This window comes from Somniosus microcephalus, chromosome 24 (assembly GCF_052327205.1).
Source record: "Somniosus microcephalus isolate GS21.2 chromosome 24, FLI_Smic_1.0, whole genome shotgun sequence".
NCBI classification, from domain to species: Eukaryota; Metazoa; Chordata; class Chondrichthyes; order Squaliformes; family Somniosidae; genus Somniosus; species Somniosus microcephalus.
Window position 1 is genome coordinate 10,694,683 of NC_141010.1, and position 27,872 is coordinate 10,722,554.

Genomic DNA, 27,872 nt, shown 5'->3' on the forward strand with positions numbered 1-27,872 from the left:
GAAATGATTCGTGATGCTTTCATCTGCGGGATTGCCTCTCCATTTATACGCCAGCGTCTACTAGAAAGTAAAACACTTGAGCTACAAAAAGCTTTTGACCTAGCTTGTTCACTGGATTTGGCAAAGAGAAATGCAGACCTCTATCAGCTGCCCAGATCTCGATCTGCTGCTGTAGCTGCAACCAGACAATTCAAGCGGTCTCAGGTGAACCCTATCATGGGGGAATCTAATTCTGATAATTCTGATGAAGAAGAGGAGGACGACCCCACTTTAGCAGCCTCTTGGCAATCTAGGAAGGAATGCTTCTTTTGTGGAGATGCTTTTCACCCTAGGAAAACCTGCCCTGCTCGCAATGCAATCTGCAGTTATTGCGGGAAAAAAGGACACTTTGCTAAAGTTTGCCTATCAAGGGCCTCTACGAGGGCCAATCCAGCTAAGGCCTACCGAACTGCCCCAATTAGGGCCTATCAAGATGCTCCAGCTAGGACCTATCAAGCTTCCTCTCGAGCTCTCTCCCGAAGAAGCACACCGAGAGTTTTAGCCACTCTCTGTGCAACGACACCAATTACAGCTGCTTGCCCACAGAACCTGTCTCAGGCAGCCACAAAAATTTCAATTAAAGGGCATACCTTGGATGCCTTAATTGACTCAGGAAGTACTGATAGTTTCATTAAGGAACAGATTGTTGCGAAATTGAAACTACATGTCTTCCCATCGGACCAGGCAATTGCGATGGCCCAGTCATCACTTAATACCAGAATCTCCGGCTTTTGTGTTGTTGATATGACACTTCATGGTCGTATGTATCCCTCCACCCGACTTTCAGTGCTCAAAGACTTATGTAGTGATCTCCTCTTAGGGCTGGACTTCCAAAAACAGCATAAGAAACTCACCATTGAGTTTGGTGGATCCAAACCCGGACTTACTATTTCTAATATACCATCTAAATTACCATTTTGTGCATTATCAGCAGCTTCACTTGATTAACCCTCATTATTTGCCAGTATTCCGCCTCAATGCCAACCGATAATAACGAAATCGCGGCGCTTTAATCAGGGAGACCAATCTTTTATTGCGGCTGAAATCTCTCGACTTCTAGCAGAGGATATCATTGAACCATGTTCGTCGCCCTGGCGGGCTCAAGTCGTCATTGTCAAGAACCCTCTAAAACCTCACAAACAGCGACTATGCATCGATTATTCGCAAACCATCAATCAATATACCGACTTGGACGCCTACCCATTGCCACGCATTGATGATATGGTTAATAAACTGGCCGAATACAAAGTGTTCTCAACTTACGATTTAAAAAGTGCCTATCATCAGTTACCCTTGAAGGTCTCAGATAAGCAGTACACAGCCTTTGAGGCTAATGGACGGCTGTACCAATTTCGTCGCCTCCCATTCGGGGTTACTAATGGAGTGGCTGTCTTTCAACGGGCAATGGATGGCCTGGTTAAGCAGGAAAACCTAAGGGACACTTTTCCCTATCTTGATAACATTACCATTGCAGGTCACGATCAACAGGAACACGACTCCAACCTCCAAAAATTTCGGGATGCCCTCCATCGCCGTAATTTGACCCTGAATGAATCCAAATCTGTTGAGTCGCAACCGACCATCAACATCCTTGGCTACTGCGTAGGCAATGGTATCATTAAGCCAGACCCAGAAAGACTTCGCCCGCTCCAAGAGCTCCCGTCACCTAAGAATCCGGCTTCTTTACGTCGGGCTCTCGGTCTGTTTGCATACTACGCTAAATGGATTCCTCATTTTTCAGACAAAATCCAACCCTTGCTGCATGCTAGATCATTTCCACTGGGAACAGCGGCTGTTGCAGCCTTTAACCTTCTCAAAAAACAGTTGGAGAAAGCGGCTCTTCACTCCATCGATGAGAATCTCCCTTTCGTGGTTGAATGTGATGCCTCGGAGGTGGCGATCTCGGCTACTCTGAATCAGGAAGGTCGTCCTGTAGCATTTATGTCCAGGACCTTACAAGGTGCCGAGCTACATTATCCTCCGGTTGAGAAAGAAGCCACAGCCATCATAGAGGCAGTACGGAAGTGGAACCATTTTCTAGCTCGCCAGCACTTTACATTGATCACGGACCAACGATCAGTCGCCTTCATGCTCGATAATCGAAAACGAACCAAAATTAAGAATAATAAAATACAACTTTGGAGGATGGAACTGGCCTCTTTTGGTTATACCATTCTCTATCGGCCTGGCAAGGAGAATGTGGCCCCGGACACCCTCACACGGGCATTCTGCTCCACTATGTCATCCTCCACTCTCATGGATGTCCACAATGGTTTGTGTCATCCTGGCGTTACGCGCATGCTACATTTCGTACGATCACGGAATCTCCCTTTTTCCACTGGAGATGTAAAAAAAATATGCTCAGAATGCCGGCTTTGTGCGGAATTAAAACCTCAGTTCTTCCGCCCCTCAGATGGTATACTCATACATGCAACCCAACCGATGCAACGACTTAGCATCGATTTTAAGGGCCCAGTGCCCTCTTCAACTCGGAACACATATTTGCTCACCATGATCGACGAATATTCACGTTTTCCGTTTGCCTTCCCCTGCTCCAATATGCTGGCGTCCACAGTAATCTGCTGCCTTGAGCAGGTATTTTCTCTCTGTGGCATGCCGGCTTATATTCACTCAGATCGGGGTCCATCCTTTATGTCAAGGGAACTCAAGGACTACCTCTCAGAACGGGGAATTGCTACAAGCAAAACAACACCATACCATCCCATCGGAAATGGGCAGGTAGAGAGGTATAACGGTATCATCTGGAATTCCGTACGTCTCGCTTTAAGATCTCGGGGCCTACCAGACCAGCAATGGGAAACAGTGCTTCCGGATGCATTGCACTCTATACGGTCCCTGCTTTCTACAGCCACAAATACTACACCTCATGAGCGGTTCTTTGGATTCCAGCGTCGCTCATCTCATGGAACATCACTCCCGTCATGGCTAACTACTCCTGGACCTGTATTACTCCGAAGATACGTTCGGACGTCTAAAAATGACCCTCTTGTAGACGAGGTCGAACTAACCGATGCCAACCCCACCTATGCAAACATACGATATTCCGACGGCCGAGAATCTACCGTATCATTACGGGATCTGGCTCCCTGCCCACCAGGACCTAGTGGGACATCGGGTGATGGCATTTCACCAGGAAACTCTTGGGACCTATCGGCTACCCCTCTCCAGGATCCTGATCGGACACCAACTAGCTTGGTGCCGGTAGAACCCCGTGCTCAAGGTTACGACCCTCCCAGTACCGCGCATGAAAGTACTGATCCGCCACAGACCAGCTCTGCACCTCCCTCTGAACAGAGGCAGTCCGACTTTGAACCTATTGGGGCTCGTACTCGAAGCCATGATCTCCCCGACCCTTCACAGGGCAATCCAGGCCACACAGACTCTGACCAATGGCCAACCGCATGTAAGCGGACCAGCGACCCTCTACGACGGGAATCCAAACGGGTGCGACTCTTCCTTGTTCGGCGGCTACGGACCAAAAGGTAGACCACAGCCTCCTAATCCTGCAGGAGGGAAGAATGTGATAAAAATGCTAACTTCCGGGAAGTTATGTCATCACTTCCTGTGAACTATGAACTATGAACTATGAACTGTGTACATACCTCACTTCCTGTAAATGTCACTTCCTGTTGGACTGGTATAAATACTGGTCTGTTCAGTATTGTAAGAGGCTTCTACCAGAGGCATGGTAAAGACCTCTCTTGTGTATATAGTGTGTTTATAAGTTACTTAAAGCTTACTTTAAAGTTACTTGATGGTAAGTCTCCTTTTTCTTACATCACTGTCCATCTCCGTTTTAAATTTATTTAATGTCGCAGCTTCCACAGCTCTCTGAGGTAGCAAATTCCATAGATTTACTACCCTCTGAGTGAAGTTTCTCCTCATCTCAGTTTTGAAAGGGCAGCCCCTTATTCTAAGATTATGCCCCCTAGTTCTAGTCTCACCCATTAGTGGAAACATCCTCCCCGCATCCGCCCGATCAAGCCCCCTCACAATCTTATATGTTTCGATAAGATCGCCTCTCATTCTTCTGAACTCCAATGAGTAGAGGCCCAACCTACTCACCTTTCCTCATACGTCAACCCCCTCATCTCCGGAATCAACCTAGTGAACCTTCTCTGTACTGCCTCGAGAGCAAGTATATCTTTTCTTAAATATGGAAACCAAAACTGCACACAGTATTCCAGGTGTGGCCTCACCAGTACCCTGTATAACTGAAGCAAGACTTCCCTGCTTTTATACTCCATCCCCCTTGCAATAAAAGCCAAGATTCCATTGGCCTTCCTGATCACCTGCTGTACCTGCATACTAACCTTCTGTGTTTCATGCACCAGGACCCCCAGAACCCTTTGTACTGTAGCACTTTGCAGTTTCTTTCCATTTAGATAATAACTTGCTCTTTGAAGAATGAGGGAGGAGAGAGAGAGAATGAGAGCGAGGGAGGAGAGAGAGAGAGAATGAGAGCGAGGGAGGAGAGTGAATGAGAGAGAAGAGAGAGAGAATGAGAGCGAGGGAGGAGAGTGAGAATGAGAGCGAGGGAGGAGAGAGAGAGAGAGAGAGATAAGAGGGAGGGGAGAGATAAGAGTGAGAGAAGGGAGAGATGAGAGGGAGGGGGAGAGAAAGAGAGAGAGATAAGTGAGGGAGGGGAGGGAGAATGAGGGAGGGGGAGAGAGAGTAGAAAGTGAGGGAGAAGTATTAGTGAAGGAGGGCAATAAAAACAGTAAGAAGGAAAGAGATTGAAATAGAAGTGAAAGAGGAGCGAGAGAAACAGATGTAAGCAAAAGAGTGAGAAACGAAATTGAAACAGGAGAGCAAGAGAACCAGCAGTGACGGAGGAAAGCAAAAGAATGGAATCTCAGAAGAACAAGAAACAAAAATGAAGTAGACGAGAGAGAAACAAAGAACAGAAGTGAAAGAGCAGAGTGAGAAAAAATGTGCAACAGGAGCAGAAGTGAAGGAGGAGAGACGGACATTATTTTGCAGGCTCACCGTTACCAGTATCCTTAGCTAGAGGGTGCGCCAGGCTGCATGTTTTCTTGGTGAGGCCCAGTTCAAAAAGGCTACCAAATCAGATAGTTCTGTTCAGATCTGTTGCCCAGAATGACAATTGGCTTGAACCATCTTGAGTGAAGGCTTGTAGACAGGGAACATAGAAACATAGTGATGCGCTATTAATTACTCAAAAGACTGAGGTTAAGCGAGTAACTAACAGGCTTTTATTAACAAGAGAATGAAGGTGTGCCTCGAGTGGTCGACCAGTCCAGAATACAGAGGGACTGTGGAGCAGTCACCTTTATACCTGGACTCGTGGGAGGAGTCAGCCGAGGCATGTACAGACATGTACACAGTGGAATACAAACACCCACACAGGCAGGTATAACAGTGGTTTACCACACATAGGGACAGGAGGAGGCCATTGAGCCCCTCGAGCCTATTCCACTATTCAATGAGGTCATGGCTGATCTGCGACCTAACTCCATATACCTGCCATTGCCCCATATCCCTTAATACCTTTGGTTAACAAAAATATATCAATCTCAGATTTAACATTAACAACTGACCCCCAGCATCAATTGCCATTTGCGGAATAGAGTTCCAAACTTCTACCACCCTTTGTGTGTAGAAGTGTTTCCTAATTTCACTCCTCAAAGGTCTGGCTCTAATTTTTAAGACTATGCCCCCTAGTCCTAGACTCCCCAACCAACAGGAATAGTTTCTCTCTATCTACCCTATCTGTTCCCCTATCTCTTGAAAACTTCCATCAAATCACCTTAACCGTCTAAATTCCAAGGAATACAACCCTAGTTTGTGTGATCTCTCCTCATAATTTAACCCCTGGAGTCCGGGTATCATTCTGGTAAACCTACGCTGCACTCCCTCCAAGGCCAATCTCTCCACCCGAAGGTGTGGTGCCCAGAACTGCTCACAGTACTCCAGGTGTTTCCAGTGTCCCTCCCTCTATTTTGTTGGAAGTTGTGCCTATAGGGAACGGGGTTTACATTTTGTTTAGCCCTGTTCCACCTGCGTTTAAACTTTTCAAGCCCCGTTTTCACCCTCATTCTGAATGACCTTATTAATCACCATTTTACTTAACAGCAGTCATACTTTGTGGCCATGAATGGACGCAGGTTCACCTTCGTAGCAAAACAATATTGTGGAGCAGCTTTTATGCTGCAAATGCGGCAGCCATTTTGCACACAAGGTTTCACAAACAGCAATGAGATAAACGACCAGCTCATCTATGTTTGGTGGTATTGGTAGAGGGAGGAATGTTGGCCAGGATACTAAATTGGCAGAAATCCTTTATGTCACTCTGATCTCAGTTTAACGTACTTTCTCAAGGACAACACCTCCAACAACGCACTATATTCATTCTTCTTCTTCTTCTTCTTAGGCAGTCCCTTGGAACCGAGGATGACTTGCTTCCACACTAGAAATGAGTTCTCAGGTGACTGATGAGTCCAATGTGGGACCTACAGTCTCTGTCACAGGTGGGGCAGACGGTGGTTGAAGGCGCGGGTGGGTGGGGTGCTTGGGTTGACGTGCGCTCCTTGCACTGTCTGCGCTTGGCTTCCGCTTGCTCCCGGCGAAGAGACTCGAGGTGTTCGGCGCCTTCACGGATGCTTCTCCTCCACTTTGTGCGGTCTTGGGCCAGGGAATCCCAGGGGTCAGTGGGGATGTTGCACTTTTTCAAGGAAGCTTTGAGGGTGTCCTTGAAGCATTTCCTCTGCCCACCTGGGGCTCTCTTGCCGTGTCGGAGCTCCGAGTAGAGCGCTTGCTTTGGGAGTCTCGTATCGGGCATGCGGACAACGTGGCCCGTCCATCGGAGCTGATCGAGCGTGGTCAAAGCTTCACTGCTGGGGATGTTCATTCAACACCCCACTGAAGTGCCAATGTGGTTTGTTTACCAAAGCCTTCTGACTCAGAAGCAACGGTACTACCAACCGAGCCAAGCTGATACTTGGCCAGGGTTACTAGTTTATAGAGCTATCAATCTCTGATTTAAAATTAACAATTGACCCAGCATCAATTTCCATTTGTGGAAGAGAGTTCCAAACTTCTACCACCCTTTGTGTGTAGAAGTGTTTCCTAACTTCACTCCTGAAAGGTATGGCTCTAATTTTTAGACTATGCTCCCTAGTCCTAGAATCTCCACCCAGCGGAATAGTTTCTCTCTATCTACCCTATCTGTTCCCCTTAATATCTTGAAAACTTCAATTAGATCACCCCTTAACTGTCCAAATTCTAGGGAATACAACCCTTGTATATTAACTCATTAGAGCATCTTAACTTGCAATGCTGCAGTCCTAATATAAAGGAATATTAGCACTAACACTACAAGCCCTCCAAACTGCTTTTCTAGCACGGTGTTGTCCAATAGGAATCGCTGACCAGCCACAGGTCTGACTACGTGACACGGTTTTGGCCACATGCATTAATTTTAGTAGATGCCATATAGATAACTGTGCTTTATACATTAACAAACATCTACCATGATTCAGTGAGAAACTTTGTAGTCTTCCTCTTTCATCAAAGCTGTGAATTTAGCAGACACACCAAATCTTGGTGCAGCTTCTAGATTTTTGTCCCACAGTTGCGAGTGGTAGTTTGACTTTTTCCGGAGTGATTGCGGAGAATGTTGACTCGCACAACGAGAGGCACCAGACCCATCCCTGCTCTCCGTCCAGAGACGGCTCCACCCCCACTCTCAGTCCAGACCTGCCCCTGTCCCCCCCCCCCCCCCACTCTTCTGTTCAGAGACGCCTCCCGCTCTCCGTCCAGTCCGTTAAACAACCGTTCACCACTACTCTCTGTTTCCTGTCACTTAGCCAATTTTGTATCCATGCTGCCACTGTCCCTTTTATTCCATGGGCTTCAACTTTGCTGGCAAGCCTATTACAGGAAACTTTGGTTTATCCGGAGGTTGAATGTCCGGAAACCGCGATCCACTGGCAGAAATCAGGAGCTGTTTTGTTAGTTTTTTTTTCTTCTTGTGGCTTTTTTTTCCAACAGTCATGCTCTGCAAAGTCTCTCTGAAGCTGTTGCTAAGCTACAGAGACGCTTCCAAGGTACTGGCCGACTGTTTAGAAGCTGTTGCTAAGCAACAGTGTTTGTTGCCAGATACGGAGGGTTTTTTTCTTCGGCTCTGCAAAGTCTCTCTGAAGCTGTTGCTAAGCTACAGAGATGCTCCAAGATCCGGGCTGACTATTTAGAAGCTGTTGCTAAGCAACAGTGTTTGTTGCCAGATACGGAGCTGAAAACCTCCGTATGCTTCAACATTAGCGCTGGTTTGTCCGGCAGTTTTGATAGATCGGCAACAGCTCGGTCCCGTCAGTGCCGGATATCACAAAGTTTCCTGTATGTGGCACTTTGTCGAACGCCTTTTGGAAATCCATGTACACTACATCAAATGCATTACCCTCATCAACCCTCTCTGTTACCTCATCAAACAACACAATCAAATTAGTTAAACATGATTTGCCTTTAACAAATTCGTGCTGGCTCTCCTTAATTAATTCACACTTGTCCACTCCCCGCTCTCCACCCACACATGCCGCCGCTCCCCATGCAGAACTCGATTAGATGCTCTTTGCCATGACGTTGCCTGTTGGAGATGCCCGTTATTGGTCGGGTTTGCTTTCTGTCGCTGGCTTGGAGCGGTTATGCTGACTGCCCACGATGACAGCTCCCTCTCCGTACAGTGTTGCTGGCCTTTCCATGGTGCTGAAGTCCAGTGCTTTCACCCGTGGTACACACCAGCAAACAGTAACCAAGCAAGTAAAGCACTCACAGTGATTAAAAAATACTCTGCTTTCCATCTTACCAACAAATGCACAAACAGGTTAAAGTTCACATGCATATGTTGTGCAACTATGAGTGTTGAGATCACATGCTCAAAGATGGTGTTCATTATTCATTTTTTATTTACTAATGAGAAATGCATTTAGTCACATGTGGATTCCCAATTAGCCACATGTGGCTAGTGGCCAACATACAGAACAACACTGTTCAATGTTATACCCATCAGGAAAGGATGAACAGGCTGGGTCTCTTTTCTCTTGAAAAGAGAAGACTGAGGGGGACCTAATAGAGGTCTATAAAATTATGAAAGGTTTTCATAGAGAGGATACAGAGAGAGTGTTTCCACTTGTGGGGAAGAGCAAAACTAGAGGCCATCAATATAAGATAGTCACCAAGAAATCCAATAGGGAATTCAGGAGAAACTTCTTTACCCAGAGAGTGGTGAGAATGTGGAACTCGCTACCACAGGGAGTGGTTGAGGCAAATAGTATAGATGCATTTAAGGGGAGGCTAGACAAGCACATGAGGGAGAAGAGAATAGAGGGTTATGCTGATAGATTTAGATGAGGAAAGACTGGAGGAGGGTCGAGTGGAGCATAAACACCGGCATGGACTGATTGGGCAGAATGGCCTGTTTCTGTGCCGTATATTGTAAGCAATCCCTCGCAATGTAAAAGAGTCATCAAGAGATTAGTCATTAGGGATCTTGAAGGTTCTGTCGTTTTGCAACATGTTAGTAGCAAACTTCACATTACCTACAGAAGTACATGCAATGCAGCAGACAGGATGTTGTGGTGAAGCTCAGATGCAAGGTGCCATTTTGTAACTGACCTGGCGGACTAAGCCCACGTTCAATGTTACTTTATCCAGCTCTTGCGATGGAAGCTTTGACAAAGAGTGCTATAAACAATAAGAATTGAAAAAAAATAAACAAACACCTATGCCCTGGGAACATCAGCTGGTGATCAGCAACAAAGATCCCACTTGTGAGGCAAAGGACACAACACTTTACAAAAAGGCAGAAATCAAAACCACAATTCGATCCTACAAAAGCGACAGCCCTTTCAACAGCCTCACTGTTCACACCAAGAATATCACAAGTGTTTATATCTGCTGCAGCTAAACACAGTTCCAAGACAGCAACCGACATAATCTTTAGATGCCATCAAAAATAAAACCATAAACTATTACTTCATCCAAATCGGACGATGCATTCGAGCCCGGATGAATACAAAAGGCTGCAAAATAAAGAGCCCCAAAAACACGGTGGCGTGTGGGGTGTGGAGATGTCCTACATTTGTTATTTGTAGTGCAATGCTAAATGCTTTCTGTATTCAAGCATTTACAATTTTGCTACAGAGGGAATGTCACCACCACGCCCCCTTCCCCCACCCGAACTCCTCTGGTCACTCAAGCATCGGGAACAGAAAAGGACAGGTTAATATTTTGGTGGGACCCTTGCTCTGAATTGAGGAAGGCTCGATGCCCGACCGTTGACCTGCCCTCTCTCTTTTCAGGCTGACTTCTGCTTTTAATTCCGATTTCCAGTATTTATAATTTATCTTTCTGCACCCACGCTCGGATATTAGAGGAACCTCCATTGCTCCACCATCCCAATTTTTGCGCAGCTTCTTCTGTTAATCGTATCTTATCTCCTTTCCTGGGCGAATAAAACTGCAGAATGCTTCCCCTGTAATTTGTATTGTGCTTGTCTTCTCGATTCCTGCGCCAGGGGTTTTGTTATACTACCTGTGCAAGGCCCAAATGTGGACACTCTGGACTAATCTGATAACTAGGGACAAGGCCCTCCAATTAGAACAGATAAAGCTCGCTCCTCTCGAAAAAGGGATGGTCACATTAGGAGAAACTGTGCATTCACAAAATAATTCTGGCCGAAGAGGGCCATTCGGCCCATCTGAATTCATCAATCTGGAGAGAACCAAAAATCCCCCCATTCAGCAACCAATTCTTTCTTAAAAGATTCCAGGGTCTTTGTTTCGATTACTCTTCCTGAAGTTTATTCCACAGGCTGATCACACTTTGCGTGAAGAAGAATCTCCCGAAACCAGTCCTAAATGTACCCGACACGAGCTTGAACGTGTGCCCCCCTTGTCCAATTTAGTTTGCAGTCGTGCTGCGGACGCATCTTTCTGTGCCAGGCAGAAAAGCCCAAGGGGGAAAAAATTCAATTGGTTAGCCCCACTCGTGGGGCGCTAACGGGACGCTAGGCCCCTGGGCCTATCCATTAGTGCTTCCAACACAATTGCTTTAGAGGTCTCTCCAGACCCAGATTCAAGGCTGCAATGAGCAGGGTGTGGCTGGCCAGCAGGATGGCCCCTCCCCTTTAAGAACTGGACAGCGCCAGTCTGTCTGGCTTCCATGGTAACTGGCATCACCTGAGCTTCGGTAGCGTTCTGAGGTAGCGCCTCGCTCCCCGACATCAGCGCCAAGAGAGGTGTGTAGCGCCTAATTTAACGCTCAAATCACCTCCAGGGGGGCGATAGAGGCGAATTTTGCAGTTGGAGGCGCTAAACTTTGCGCCCAGCCGATATTAGTGCCCCAAAATGGGCAATACCCAATTCCCCACCCCCCCACCCCCGCAAGTATTTCCATTGCTAAAAGCATGCTTGTAAGGAGTTTGCTTGCAACAGAATCCTGCCTCACTGATTCTAACCGTACGCAACACCAGAAAAGCGCTTTTGCAGAGCATCAATGCCTTTGCTGAAGGAAGCCAGCTACCCGTATAGATGCTTAGTGTAAATGCTGACAGTATTTTACAAAATGCAGAGATATCTAGTGGCAGAAAACTGGTACTGCACCAGCCACCCTAAATTGGACTGCGGAAAATAAGGCAATGAAGTCCAAATTCTAATCCAGAGCAAAATACTGCGGATGCGGGAAATCTGAAATGAAAACCGAAAATGCTGGAAACGCTCAGCTGGTCAAGCAGATCTGTGGAGAGAGAAACGGAGATAACGTTTCAGGTCATCTGAAGTGCTGAGTGCTTCCAGCATTTTCTGTTTTTATTCCAAATCATTATCTACCAGAATTTTCATGGGAGTTTGGGGCTCGTTTTGCATAAGCCAGGTAAAATCAAATTGAGTGTTTTTAATTGATTTCCACCGCCCCCCCCCCCCCCAACACCTCGGCTCTCAATCCAGCAGTTGTCTGGATTGATAGCAGAGGTGTCTTCGATCCCCGCCACAAATTCCGTTCCCTAGCCACCGACTCCATCCCTCTCCCTAGCATCTGTCTGAGGCTGAACCAGACTGTTCGCAACCTCGGTGCCATATTTGACCCTGAAAAGAGCTTCCAACCACATTTCCACACCGTAACTAAGGCCGCCTATTTCCACCTCTGTAACATCGCCCGTCTCTGCCCCTGCCTCAGCTCATCTGCTGCTGAAACCTTCATCCATGCCTTTGTTACCTCTAGACTTGACTATTCCAATGCACTCCTGGCCGGCCTCCCACATTCTACCCTCTGTAAACTTGAGGTCATCCAAAACCGTTATATGATTGTGCTCTACAGAATTTTCATACGCTGTCGCAATGCATATGTGAAATTCTGTATTTATTAATCTCTCTCTCTTTCTACCTTGCAAACTAATTTTATCCTTTTTCAAAGAAAAAAAATATCCTGTGGATTTGTTTCCTCCTCTTTCTGTCACTTTTCTTCCCTCCTCGGTAGAAGTCCTCGACGCTCTGCTTGGGTGTGGTTCCCAGACACTGGGCACCACCTGGTGCCGTGCCCAAGTGACTTATTAGTCACGTGCGAGTCTAGACAGTCAGTGGTGGTGAGCTATTTGACTATGGGAAGCATCGCAGCAGGGGCCGAGTCCCGCCCTCGCCCAACGGCCACACAACTGCGCGGGGAATCAACTGGCAGCGATCAGGAATGGGAATCCTGGCCGACTGCCCCGTCCCTAACCTGCATTGCAGCCCTGGCCAAGATGAGTTAACACAGCAAAGACGGAGGGTCGAATGTGGTCTGCAGGTCTTAGCTACTCACTGCCTTAAACAATTGTGCCATTGGGGAGCATTATGCGTTTCTCAAGTCCCTTCACTGTCAGTCCATTACTAGTAAGTTTTCAATTAGTAACGATCGCAATTATCACTGTAACCAGGGAAAAAACAGGCCAATTACGACAGCTTTTTATTACTGTAATGCAATCATATCCACTGTCTTTTATTTTAAAAATCAACAGGCTAACCCCAGAAGCATCTTCTGACCAATGTTCTCTGTGAGCTGCGCTTTGTTCCGCACGGCCTGTTTCTTTTAATGTGCGGTCCCTTTACAATGTAAAAGCCAATGAGCGGCCTGCGCGGAACCGTTTCAGATTACTGCGCAGTCGTGTGCATGCGCACACCTTAGCGGGAACATTGCTTCCGCCCAATCTATTCATCTCGATGCTTCTGCAAGGTGCATGGCTGCTATACCAAGCAAAACCTTGCCTGCGCACATCTGCCTCACACTGAACCAGAGAGACAATGAATTCCCCATCAGTAACGGCCACGCTGGGAATCTCTTCATTTGACTGCCAGATGTTTGATCAGTTTTAGCCAGAGCGCTATCTAATCTGACTGTGGTGCAGGGAAGGCGGAGGAAGGGATCAGATCCAAAAACCAGCATGCAACCTGATCCGCTATCCGGCCACCCATGCTGGATTCGCACCTGTGTGGACGTCAGGGGAGGCCTGAGCGGTGACACCTCCCCAAGTCAAATGGCCAGCCAGCACTCACTATGAGGACTTGTACACAAATAACAGCCGTTTGGGAAAGAAAGGTGTATGCCACCAGTGATCTGTACCCCAACAAGGAGTTACTGTCTTTAGGAGCAGAGAGCAGACAATTAGCAAGGCAAAAAAACAGTACAAGCATTTTACTTGTGCTAGCCAAACAAAGGCAAGAATCACAGGGTTATACGGCCTACCTTAATTTTAATGCTCTCATAACAACTATCTCTTTCACTTGCTATTGGACCGTGGGCCCAGACTTTTCGGCCTGAATTTTAATAGTTTGGCAGGTTGGGAGCAGGGGGGCTCGGAAGCGGTCGGGAAAACCCGGGAAAACGGGTTTCACGCAGGGCCTGAATTTAACGGCAGGGTCTGATGTGTGTGGGAAAGCTCGGTTTCCCCACCCGTGGCCAGCCAGATTGAGAGGCTGGCTGGCTGGCTGCAGGCGGGTAGGCCCGCGGCACTATGATGCAAATAGGAGGGAGGGATTGCTTGGGGGCCCGGGGGGGGGGATGAGCAAGGGGTGGGGGGGGGGGGGCAGGGGAGGGAGGTCATAGAAACATAGAAGATAGGAGCAGGAGTAGGCCATTCGGCCCCTCGAGCCTGTTCCGCCATTTAATGAGATCATGGCTGATCATCCAATTTCAGTACCCTGTCCCTGCTTTCTCCCCATATCCCTTGATCCCTTTAGCCTCAAGAAGTATATCTAACTCCTTCTTGAATATATTTAATAAGTTGGCCTCAACTGTCTTCTGTGGTAGAGAATTCCACAGGTTCACCACTCTCTGGGTGAAGAAATTCCTCCTCATCTCTGTGTCAGCAACAATCGGGGGCCGAGTGAGCATCAGCGGGCCAGAGGAACAAGGGGGGGGGGGGCAGCATGGGGAGGTGGGGGGGGGGGCGCTGGTGGTGGGTGGTGGTCAGAGGCTCGTGGGGGATCTCCAAGTGCGAGGGGTGGGTTAGGCAGGGACGCTGTATCCAAAAGGTAAGTGTAAACTTGGTGTCATATCTAACCCTGAAATGAGCTTCCGACCACATATCCACAGCTTAACTAAGACCGCCTATTTCCACCTCCGTAACATCGTACGACTCCGCCCGTGCCTCAGTTCTGAAATCCTCATCCATGCCTTTGTTACGTCTAGACTTGAATATTCCAACACGCTCCGGACCTGCCTCTCACATCCTACCCTCTGTAAACTTGAGGTCATCCAAAACTCTGCTGCCCGTGTCCTAAATCACACCAAGTCCCGTTCACCATTGCCCCTGTGCTCGCAGACCTACATTGGCTCTCAGTTAAACAGCGCCTTGATTTCAAAATTCTCATCCTTGTTTACAAATCTCTCCATGGCCTCACCCCTCCTTATCTCTGTAATCACCCCCCATCCAGAGATATCTGCGCTCCTCTAATTCTGCCCTCTTGAGCATCACTGATTACAATCGTTCAACCATAGGTGGCCGTGCCTTCAGCTGCCTGGGGCCCTAAGCTCTGGAATTCCCTGCCTAAACCTCTCCACCTCTCTTTCTTCCTTTAAGATGCTCCTTAAAACCTAACTCTTTGACCAAGATAGAAAGGTTGATAGAGAGGAACCTTTCCCCTTAGTAGAGAGGTCAATAACCAGGGGGCATAGTTTCAAGGTAAGGGGCAGGAGGTTTAGAGGGGATTTGAGGAGAAACTTTTTCACCCAGAGGGTAGTTGGAATCTGGAACTCACTGCCTGAAAGGGTGGTAGAGGCAGGAACCCTCACAACATTTAAGAAGCATTTAGATGAGCACTTGAAACGCCATAGCATACAATGCTACGGACCAAGTGCTGGAAAATGTGATTAGAATAGACAGGGCTTGATGGCCGGCGCAGACACGATGGGCCGAAGGGCCTCTTTCTGAGCTGTATAACTCTATGGCCTAGAAATTGGGTTGAGGCGCCAAACTGGCACCAAGTTCGCCTGAGCGCAGGATTTAGCGCAGCGTTCGAGTCTTCAGCGATTGTCCGATATTCAGTTTCATTGCCCCTAGAGGAAGACGGGGCGAGGCTCGAGGCGCTCCGCGTCCCTCTTAGGGCGCTGAAACTGAATATCGCAGCGCAACGTGCCGCAGCGCCACACGCTGCGGCATGGCACGCTGCGGTACTGCAGGCCTTCCTCCCATTGTTAAGGGGGAGGGGCCTGCAACAACGCGATCCCCGCTCGCGAAAGCTGGCAAAAGAGCCCGGCACCGAGGAGAGGTGCCGGGCTCTCGGGAAACAGCCGGCAATGCTGCGGGGGGGGGGGGGGGGGGTGGTCAGGAGGCCGGGGACGGAGGTGCTGGCAGGCGGCCGCCCCGCACCTCCACCTTAACTTGCGCCGCTGCTGGCACAGTAAGGCCCCATGAACCGGGTGCGGGTAGCGAACGGCGCAACTGCGGCGTTCGCAACCAAATATCGTGAACGGGGCGCTGCGCACACCAATGACGTCATCGGTGGCAGCGCAGCGCATAAGGCTAACGCCACCATTATCGCCCCAACTCAATATCGCGGGAGGCGCAGCCAGTGGCGCTACAGCCACTGCCTGCCTCTTTAGGCGCTAACAAGTGGCGCTACTTACCCAATTTCTCCCCCTGTGACTCTAAGCTTTTGGTCACCTGCCCTAATTATGTGGCTCTCAGTGTCAAATTTTTGTCTTACAACACTACTGTGAAGCGCCTTGGACGTTTTACAGGTAGACTATCCTTTATCCAAAAACCTCGGGACCAGCCGTGTTTCGGTTTTCGGAAAATTTCGGATTTCAGAAGGTATTTTATAAGACTGGGAAATTTGTCGGGGGTGGGGGTCGGCGGGGGGTCGGGGTCGGCGGGGGGTCGGGGTCGGCGGGGGGGGTCGGGGTCGGCGGGGGGTCGGGGTCGTGCGCACGACTTACGCTGAACGAAAAAACTTTCGGTTTTTAGAGGTTTTCGGAAGTTCGGATAAAGGATAGTCTACCTGTACTATGCTATAGGGGCTATATAAATACAAGTTGCTGTTGTTGTTGTTGTAAAGGCAATGACCTTCTGGAACCAGCAGTCCTCACCTTACTTTAGCTGGCGGGTTTCACGAGGCCTGCAAAACCCGACCAGCCACTGTTAAATTTAAAATGCAGGTTAAATCTGAGGCATGCCAGCCTCATTCCAATATTTAAATCGAAGACCCGCCTCCTGCCAGCGGGTAGGCTGCCCGCCCCCCGTCAAAACTGGAAGTGGGCAGGTTGGAGGCGGGTTCTGGTTGGGATTCAGACTTTTAACACTTTAACTTCCCACCCGACCCAAACCCGCCCGTTTTTTGGGGTTAAAATCCCCCCCTTCATGTTCCGTTCTTAACTGATCTCCCACCCACAGAGGATACAGGGGGTTAAATAAACCAACCACTCATTCACTGCAGTTATACTAAATATTTGGTTCTCAAGGGTCACACTTTTTTTTATTCGTTCCGGGATGTGGGCGTCGCTGGCACGGCCAGCATTTATTGGCCATTCCTAATTGCCCTCGAGAAGGTGGTGGGGAGCCGCCTTCTTGAACCGCTGCAGTCCGTGTGGTGAAGGTACTCCCACAGTGCTGTTAGGGAGGGAGTGCCAGGATTTTGACCCAGCGACGATGCAAGATCAGCTGATATATGGTTGGTGTGTGACTTGGGGGGGAACTTGGGAGGTGGTGGTGTTCCCATGCGCCTGCTGCCCTTGTCCTTCTAGGTGGTAGAGCTCGCGGGTTTATAGAATTTATAGAACTTCGAAACAAAATGACATGAAATTGAACTTGAAGAAAACCATGCCCCTGCACAAGCAACCATGAGCGATGAGGACATTAGTGAATCAGTGACATTGATTTATTATTTTTATTTCTATTTCGAAGAGGAGTAGGGGAGTTCTCCCCGGTGTCCTGGGCCAATATTTACCCGTCAACCAACATCAATAAGAAAAAAAACCCAGATTAGCTGGTCATTATCACATTGCCGTTTGTTGGAGCTTGCTGTGCGTAAATTGGCTACCGCGTTTCCTACATTACAACAGTGACTCCACTTCAAAAAGTACTGCATTGGCTGTAAAGTGCTTTGGGACGCCCGGAGGTTGTGAAGGGCGCTATAGAAATGCAAGTTCTTTCTTTTTTAGACTAGTTAAAAAGATAGAAACAGCATTGAGATAGGCACGAATAATATGAAGCAGCATACACTGTATAGTATTTTAACGTTAATAAAATATTCAATTTGTGCTTTGTGCATTGAGTGCTGTTCGAGTTTTGCTAAGTGGGAGAAAAATCATTTAAGTGTATTTTGTGAATTTTAGTGTGTTAAGAAGTCAATTATTTGAAGTAAGTTTAATTTTTTAAGGGTTTTTTAAACTCTTGGGCAGTTTAAACCGGAAGTAGAATCCGGGTATAAAAGGGGAGGGGCTAGTGCGGTGCACGGAGTGCTTTGTGCATTGAGTGCTGCTCGAGTTTTGCTAAGTGGGAGAGTTCGGATAAGTGGGAGGTGAGGATGTGTTTTTTGCTCTGTTTTGTTCCCCACTCCCAGGCTTGGACAACACTGCGGAGGCAGAGCAGCGAGACGAGGCAATCAAACAGGCCTCACAGACAGTATTCAAGGAGGAGGTTGGTGATCAGCTGGTTGGTTGGTTTTCTTCCTTCTCTTCTCTTTTATACCTTTAAGTTGGTAAGTCCTATTGAATAGTGGTGTGATATTATCATATATATCCGGGCAGGGTCTTCATAACTAATAATAAGAAATTTAATTAATTATATAGAATGGAGCAGGTGATGTGTTACTGTTGCGAGATGTGGGAGCCGGTGAACCCCATTGAGGCTCACGGTGATTACATCTGCGACAAGTGTTTGCTGCTAGAGGAACTCAAGTTCCATGTTATGGAGCTTGAGACCGAGCTTCAGACACTGCGACACATCAGGGAGGGGGAGAAGTTCCTGGACTCTATGTTTCAGGAGATGGTCACACCTATGAAGTTAATTACTGCAGATGTAGTCCGTGGTCAGGGACAGGACGGTGTGACTACGAGTGAGGAAGGTACAGGGATCCAGGATGTAGTGTTGAAGGAGACGCAGCCTTTGTTCTTGTCCAGCAGGATTGAGGTTCTTACTCCCTGTGAGGGCGGGAGCGGGGACTGCAGGGAGGATGAGCAACCTGGCCACAGCACCGTGGTACAGGGGGCCATTCAAGTGGAGGGAGTAAAAAGAAATGTGTGGTAGGGGATAGTATCATTAGGGTTCTCTGCAGTCAAGAGCGGGAGTCCCGAAGGCTGTGTTGCCTGCCTGGTGCCAGGGTTAAGGACATCTCTTCTGGGCTGGAAAGAAACTTGGAGTGGGAGGGGGAAGATCCAGTTGTCGTGGTCCATGTTGGTACAAACGACGTAGATAGGACAAGGAAGACGGTTCTGTTAAAGGAGTATGAGCAGCTAGGGGTCAAATTAAAAAACAGAACCTCAAGGGTAATAATCTCTGGGTTATTACCTGAGCCACGAGCGAATTTGGCTAGGATAAATAAAATTAAAGAGTTAAATGCGTGGCTCAAAGACTGGTGTGGGAGAAATGGGTTTTGCTTCTTGGGACACTGGCACCAATACTGGGACAGGAGGGAGCTGTTCTGTTGGGACGGACTCCACTTGGCCAGTGCTGGGACTAGAGTCCTGGCGAATCATATAACTAGGGCTGTAGAGAGGGCTTTAAACTAATTAGTGGGGGGGAGGTTTCTAGAGAGCAAATAATAGAAATGACAACAGAGAAGGTCATAGACTTAGGTAGCAGTGGGGGAATTAAAAAACAGAATGTGTCAGGAAGGGACAGAAGGTATGGAGTAAAAAGTAAAGTACCAAAAAGGGAAAAAACAGGAACTAAGTGTTACAAAACATATTTGAAAGTTCTTTATCTGAATGCACGTAGCATTCGTAACAAAATGAATGAGTTAACGGCACAAATAATGACATATGGGTATGATCTTGTGGCCATTACAGAAACATGGGTGCAGGGTGACCATGACTGGGAATTAAACATACCAGGTTATTTAACAATCAGGAAGGACAGGCAGGAAGGGAGAGGAGGTGGGGTGGCTATGTTAATAAAGGAAGGAATCACTATAATACAGAGAAATGATATTGGGTCAAAGGAGCAGGATAGTGAAACAGTTTGGGTGGAGATAAGGAATAATAAGGGGAAAAAAACACTAGTGGGTGTAGTCTATAGGCCTCCGAACAGTTGCAACTCTGTTGGACGGAGTATTAATCAGGAAATAGTTGAGGCTTGTAATAAGGGAACAGCTATAATTATGGGGGATTTTAATTATCATATTAGCTGGACAAATCAAATTGGGCAGAGCAGCCTTGAGGATGAGTTCATTGAGTGTAGTAGGGATGGGTTTCTTGAGCAGTATGTGACTGAACCGACCAGGGGGCAAGCAACCTTAGATTTGGTCCTGTGTAATGAGACAGGATTAATTAAAAATGTCCTAGTAAAGGATCCCCTTGGAATGAGTGACCATAATATGGTTGAGTTCCATATTCAATTAGAGGGTGAGAAGGTTGGATCTCAAACAAGCGTGCTGAGCTTGAATAAAGGAGACTATGAAGGTATGAGAGCGGAATTCATTAGAGTGGACTGGGAAAATAGATTAAAGGGTAAGACGGTACATGATCAGTGGTATACATTTAAGGAGTTATTTTACAACTTCCAAAAAAAATATATTCCACTGAGGAAAAAAGGGTGTAAAAGAAAAGATAGCCATCCGTGGCTAAGTAAAGTAATTAAGGATAGTATCCGACTAAAAACAAGGGCATATAAGGTAGCCAAATCTAGTGGGAGGATGGAAGATTGGGAAGTCTTTAAAAGACAGCAAAAAATAACTAAAAGATTGATTAAGAAAGGGAAGATAGATTATGAAAGTAAATTAGCAAAAAATATAAAAACAGACAGTAAAAGTTTCTATAGTTATATAAAAAGAAAAAGGGTGGCTAAAGTAAATGTTGGTCCCTTAGAGGATGAGACCGGGAAATTAATGGTGGGAAACATGGAGATGGCAAAAACACTGAACAATTATTTTGTATCAGTCTTTACAGTAGAGGACACTAAGAATATCCCAACACTGGACAAACAGGGGGCTCTAGGGGGGGAGGAACTAAATACGATTAAAATCACTAAGGAAGTGGTACTTGGTAAAATAATGGGACTCAAGGCGGATAAATCCCCTGGACCTGATGGCTTGCATCCTAGGGTCTTGAGGGAAGTAGCGGTAGGGATTGTGGATGCATTGGTAATAATTTTCCAAAACTCACTGGACTCAGCAAAGGTCCCAGCAGATTGGAAAACTGCTAATGTAACACCCTTATTTAAAAAGGGTAGTAGGCAGAAGGCTGGAAACTATAGACCTGTTAGCCTAACATCTGTGGTTGGTAAAATGTTAAGAGTCCATTATTAAGGAGACAGTAACGGGACATTTGGATAAACATAATTTAATAGGACAAACTCAGCATGGTTTCATGAAGGGGAAGTCATGTTTGACAAATTTGCTTGAGTTTTTTGAGGAAGTAACATGCAGGGTGGATAAAGGGGAACCAGTGGACGTAGTGTATTTAGACTTCCAAAAGGCATTTGACAAGGTGCCACACAAAAGATTATTGCTCAAGATAAAAAAATCACGGGATTGGGGGTAATATTCTGGCGTGGGTGGAGGATTGGCTCTCTAACAGAAAGCAGAGAGTTGGGATAAATGGTTCGTTCTCAGATTGGCAACCAGTAACTAGTGGTGTTCCGCAGGGGTCAGTGCTGGGACCCCAACTCTTTACAATCTATATTAACGATTTGGAGGAGGGGACCGAGTGTAACATATCAAAGTTTGCAGATGATACAAAGATGGGACGGAAAGTAGTGAGTGAGGAGGACATAAAAAACCTGCAAAGGGACATAGACAGGCTAAGTAAGTGGGCAGAGATTTGGCAGATGGAATACAATACTGGAAAGTGTGAGGTTATGCACTTTGGCAGGAAAAATCATAGAGCAAGTTATTATCTTAATGGCAAGAAACTGGAAAGTACTGTAGTACAAAGGGATCTGGGGGTCCTGGTGCACGAAACTCAAAAAGTTAGTATGCAGGTGCAGCAAGTGATTAAGAAGGCCAATGGAATGTTGGCTTTTATTGCTAGGGGGATGGAATATAAAAACAGGGAGGTATTGCTGCAGTTGTACAAGGTATTGGTGAGACCGCACCTGGAATACTGCATACAGTTTTGGTGTCCATACTTAAGAAAAGACATACTTGCTCTCGAGTCAGTACAAAGAAGGTTCACTCGGTTAATCCCGGGGATGAGGGGGTGGTCATATGAGGAGAGGTTGAGTAGATTGGGACTCTACTCATTGGAGTTCAGAAGAATGAGAGGCGATCTTATTGAAACATATAAGATTGTGAAGGGGCTTGATCGGGTGGATGCGGTGAGGATGTTCCCAATGATGGGTGAAACTAGAACTAGGGGGCATAATCTTAAAATAAGGGGCTGCTCATTCAAAACTGAGATGAGGAGAAACTTCTTCACTCAGAGGGTGGTAGGTTTGTGGAATTTGCTGCCCCAGAAAGCTGTGGAAGCTACATCATTAAATAAATTTAAAACAGAAATAGATAGTTTCCTAGAAGTAAAGGGAATTAAGGGTTACGGGAAGCGGGCAGGAAATTGGACATGAGTCTAGGTTCGGAATGGGCATGGCCCTGTGGGTAGTGGAGTGGGCCCAGGGGCCATGTAGCCTTGTTCTGCTCCTGCTGTGTTCTAATTCTGTGTTAGATTTCAGGAGATGGTTTTATTCCTGTTCCTGGCTGGGGTGGAGATCGCCTTTACAGAAGGTAAGTACTGTAGAAAATATATGGACAGAGTGATCTCCTGGAAGAATTTCGATCGCCTAGATGGGTCAGAGAGGAATTTCCCAAATTGGCCACTGGGTCTTTATCTGGTTTTTCGCCTCTCCCGGGAGATCACATGGGTTCGGGTAGATGCACAGTGATATAAGATTTGAGGTTAGGATCAGATCAGCCATGATCTTATTGAATGGTGGAGCAGGCTCGAGGGGCCGATTGGCCTACTCCTGCTCCTATTTCTTATGTTCTTATGTTCTTATGTTCTTAAATTGTTCGTTTCTTTATTTTTCCTGATGCAGCAAACCTTACGATAGCGAACACTCTGATATAACTATCTTTTCTGTCAGTCCCCGAGGGGGTACGGTATAGTGAAGTACGCCTGCATATCGACACGCACAAAAATATATAGAAAACAAGTGGACTTCGGAATGTCAGTAAAGGTGATTTAACACAATACTGGTCAAACATCTTTAAATAAACAACAGAGTTTGTATCTCCACCCTTGCACAAACACAAACTCCAATTTGGGAGAACTGTTCAAACAAGGAGTTCATGAAACATTTATCTGAAAGATCTAGGCTATCACATGCTGCAATACGGGATTTCACAAGCATCCATAGTCAGTGGTGTGGTGCTCAACGTGGAATTTCACCCCATCGCACCTCTCCTGAAGGCTAGGGTACAGCTGAACAGGTGCCAGCCCCAACCTCCCCTCCCCTCCTATACCTCACCCAAGTGGCCATTTTTTCCACAGGTGAGTCTAAACCGTAAATGTTGGCAGGTTACCCCCATGGTGGATGGACACTACAGAGCAGTCAGATCCCTCCTCACCAGACGTCCACACAGATATGCAAAGTCCACTGGACAAGAATCAGCAGCGTGAACAGTGACTGATCCCTTTCTTTCACTGGCCTCACCCCCTCCCTATCTCTGTAACCTCCACCAGCCCTACAACACTCCGAGATCTCTCCGCTCCTCCAATTCTGGCTTCTTGCGCATCCCCGATATTAATCGCTCCACTATTGGTGGCCGTGCCTTCAGCTGCCTGGGCTCTAAGCTCTGGAATTCCCTCCCTAAACCTCTCTGCCTCTCTCTCCTCCTTTAAGACGCTCTTTAAAACCTATTTCTTTGACCAAGCTTTTGGTCATCTGCCCTAATAGCTCCTTATGTGGCTCGGTGTTAAATTTTGTTTGATAATCGCTCCTGTGAAGCGCCTTGGGACGTTTTACTTTATTAAAAGCGCTATATAAATGCAATTGTTGTTGTTGCAGCCTCGGGACCAATTGCACCACTGCACCTGTTGCCATGCTGATCAGCTGATGTCCCAAAGCACTTTACAGCCAATTAAGTAATGTTGAAGTGTAGTCACTGTTGTAATGTAGGGAACTGCTGAATCAAATTGGCAGATTGTTCACCGTCTACAGTTCCAATGAAGGCAGAAAGCTTCCCAGCACTGGTATCAATGATACCAAGTTGTAACGATTGCCGTTAAATGTTTGTCTCTTCCCTCCGCTCCTGAACTCCCTCACTGGGGCACGCTTCTAAAAAAAAGGTGCCTGGCGCCTTCCGGTACTTTGCACAAAGTGGCCATTCTTCACGCGGCTATAGACAGGGAATGTCCGTAGGCTAATCTGCTGCTGCGGGATTGGCAGCCGTGTCCGATCCTGCTCTCACACCACACTCTCAGACGTACACTTTCCAGCAGGGGTGGATGGATAGCGACTGGAGCTCTGAAAGGCTCATTTTCTCCGAGTTGCCTCATGCTTTTGAACACGGCCATTTAACGCTTTACACAATTGGCAAATCTTAAGGGCTCTATGCAGATACCAGTGAAAGACAAAATTATAAATGATTATAACCACTCTCTTCAACCATGCCTTTACGTCCTCTCCACACAAGCCAATTGCTCCCATCTCCTGATTGGGTTTCAGAGTCAGCCCTGGCTCAGTGGGCAACACTCTCGCCTCTGAGTCAGAAGGTTGTGGGTTCAAGTCCCACTCCAGAGATTTAGTTCCAAAATCTCGGCCGACGCTCCCAGGTGCCGTCTTTCGATGAGACGTTAAACTGAGGCCCGGTCTGCCCTCTCAGGTGGACGTTAATAGATCCCATGACACTATTTCTAAAAAGAGCAGGGGAGTTCACCTGGCCAATATTTATCCTCCTCAATCAATGTCACCAAAACAAATTATCCGGTCATTATCACATTGCTGTTTGCGGGAGCTTGCTGTGCACAAAGTTGGCTGCTGCGTTTCCTACATTACAACAGCGACCACACTTCTAAAGCACTTCATTGGCTGTGAAGCGCTTTGTGACGTCCCGAGGTCGTGAAAGGCGCTATATAAATGCAAGTCTTTCTTTCTTTTCATTTCCTCCTCTCCCTATGAATTGTTGAGATGGGGGTTTCTAAGTGATGAAGGGCTAAATAAAGCAAGTTGCTGTTGCAAAATTCCAAAACTGAATATAGAGTAGCTCTGAAAGAACTTAATATTCATAGCATTTACCTGCAGAGGTGCCTTCACCTTTAAAAGACACCATTTCATTTTATTGCCATATATTACAGCTGTTTTGCACATTACATTACCACTCAACCTTTAGACTGCCCGCAGGTTCAGAGAAAATGATTGGGTTGGCTAATGTTATTTGTTCTTGGCTCGCGCACTGTTACACTGGATTAGTCACGAATATTACAGTAATAAAAGCAAAATACTGCGGATGCTGGAAACTTGAAATGAAAAACTGAACGTGCTCGGAAATCACTCAGCAGGTCAGGCAGCATCTGGAGAGAGAGGGAGACAGACAGACAGAGTTAACGTTTGAGCTCGATGACCTTTTATCAGAACCGATGTTCGATGGCCTGAAACGTTAACTCTTGTTTCTCTCTCTGCACAGATGCTGCCTTGACCTGCTGAGTGTTTCCAGGATTTTATGTTTTTATTACAGTAATACAGCTACTCAAGTGTCAGCAGCAGCAGCTTCATTAATGCAATATTAGCTCGAAACACAATTATTAAATTAAAAAATCAAAACAAAAATTCTGTTTGTCAATGTTCCCTCTAATTTTTTTTTGGGTGCGAGGCCCATTCAAATTTCCGTGCATGCACGGTTTTCCCATTTAAGAGCCGGTGAGCCGGCTGTGCGGGACCTCCAGACCGCTGCGTGGCTGCGCAGCTCGATGGGAACATTGCTGCTCGTGCTGTCTGCTCTTTGTTCCCCCATTCTTCCTTTTCCAAGCTTTATCTACTTTATTCCCCACTTAATATAAACCTTCCTGTACTCGATTTATCTTAGATAAACTAACCTTTATTCTCTTTATTTACCATTTTTCTTTTTCCTCCTGACTCCAATCACCTAATCTGGAGGTAGGAGTAACTTTTAAAAAAAAATGTTGACAAAGTTCCGCACCCAAAGTGTCAACGTGTCTGTTCACTGCACAGATGCTGCCTGACCTGCTGAGTGTTTCCAGCATTTTCTGTTGTTGTTAATAAAAAACAAGTTTACGATTGGCATAAAACCAGCTCCAAAGGTGATATTTTAAGCCAGTTGAAAGCCAGAAGAGTTGAAGTTTAACACGACTGAATCAATAATCGCCCCGGTGTTTTTATGCTTGAAATAGGAAAGGGTATAAAAAAAAACAAAGCAAATTAATTCCGTCAGCCCACAGAGCAAATTGTCCTCAGACAAGTTAACCTGGCGTTTCTCACTCAGTTTCATAGAGGCAGAAATTCAGGCCAAATATGCAAGTTGGATTTGAATATACGAGTCTAAAATAAAAGATTCTCCGCCATTACCCTGTAAATCACCCGACTCTAATCTTTCCCCCGAAAGGATGATGAGGCTATCAGTCAGGAACTGTGTCCTTATGATGTCTTAAGGGCTGCTGCACTTTCGCGCCAGTGCAAAATTGTGTGAAAAATAATCTACCACTTTTACATAAAGGTCCCCAGAGATCAATTCTGTGGGAAACAGAAGAGAATACAGCTCGTTGTATATTATAAAATAGAGTGAATTTTAATAGCTTATAAACGGAACCATACATTGCTGTATTATGGAGAAATTCAGCTTGTGAGCTCGTGTTATAGGGCAGAATGTCCCTGGCTCACCTGGCTTCTGGAAGGCATGACATCATGTAGCCAGCTTGCAGTTGCAGGCGTGAAGCAACGTGTTCCAGGAAATAAAATCATACAACAGTACAGCACAAAAGGAGGCCATTCGGCCCAGCGGGTATGCGCCAGCTCTTTTGAACAGCAATCCCGTCAGTCCCACTCCCCCGCTCTTTCCCAATATCCCTGCAATTTTTTCTCCTTCAAGTATTTATCCAAATCCCTTTTCCCTTCTATTGACTCGGTTTCCACCACCCTATCAGGCAGTGCATTCCAAATCCTAACCACTCATTACGTAAAAAGTTTTCCTTCATGTCATCTCTGGTTCTTTTCCCAATCACCTTAAACCTGTGACCTCCGGTTATCAACCCTTCAGCCATTGGAAACAGTTTCTCTTTATTTACTCTAACCAAACCCTTCATGATTTTAAACACCTCTATCAAATCTCTTCTTAGCCTTCTCTGCTCCAAGGAGAACAATCACAGTTTCTCCAGTCTCATTTCCTTCCTTCGAATGAGCCAAATTACATTGATAGTTTTAGAATTGTACAGGGCTACAAGGCAGCTAGCAAGTTAGAAGTAGGTTACATAGGATTACATGGGATATACGGCACAGAAACAGGCCATTCGGCCCAACCAGTCATTGCTGGCGTTTATGCTCCACTCGAGCCTCCTCCCGTCTTTCCTCATCTAACTCTATCAGTGTAACCCTCTGTTCCCTTCTCCCTCATATGCTTGTCCAGCCTCCCCTTAAATTCATCTATACTATTCACCTCAACCACTCCCTGTGGGAGCAAGTTCCACATTTTCACCACTCTCTGGGTAAAGAGGTTTCTTCTGAATTCCCTATTGGATTTCTTGGTGACTATCTTATATTGGTGGCCTCTAGTTATGCTCTTCCCCACAAGTGGAAACATTCTCTCTGTATCCACTCTATCAAAACCTTTCATAATTGTAAAGACCTCTATTAGGTCACCCCTCAGCCTTCTCTTTTCAAGTGAAAAGAGACCCAGCCTGTTCATCCTTTCCTGATATGTATACCCTCGCATTTCTGGTATCATCCTTGTAAATCTTCTCTGCACCCTCTCCAGTGCCTCTATATCCTTTTTATAATATGGCGACCAGAACTGTACACAGTACTCCAAGTGTGGTCAAACCAAGGTTCGATACAGGTTTAGCATAACTTCACTACTTTTTAATTCTATCCCTCTAGAAATAAACCCTAGTGCTTGGTTTGCTTTTTTCTGGCCTTGTTAGCCTGTGTCGCTACTGTTAGTGATTTGGGTATTTGTACTCCGAGATCCCTTTGCTCCTCTACCCCACCCAGACTCGCA

General features: G+C 46.5%; 1 protein-coding gene across 1 annotated transcript in view; it reads right to left on the minus strand.

The window, feature by feature from the left end:
* The window catches only part of LOC147101038 (phosphatidylinositol 5-phosphate 4-kinase type-2 beta-like), a 148,273-nt gene that overhangs the window by 65,772 nt on the left and 54,629 nt on the right, over positions 1-27,872 (minus strand). The window contains exon 4 of the mRNA XM_085966207.1: positions 9,694-9,762. Coding sequence (XP_085822333.1) covers positions 9,694-9,762 — 69 coding nt within the window. The remainder of the gene's footprint in view (positions 1-9,693; positions 9,763-27,872) is intronic.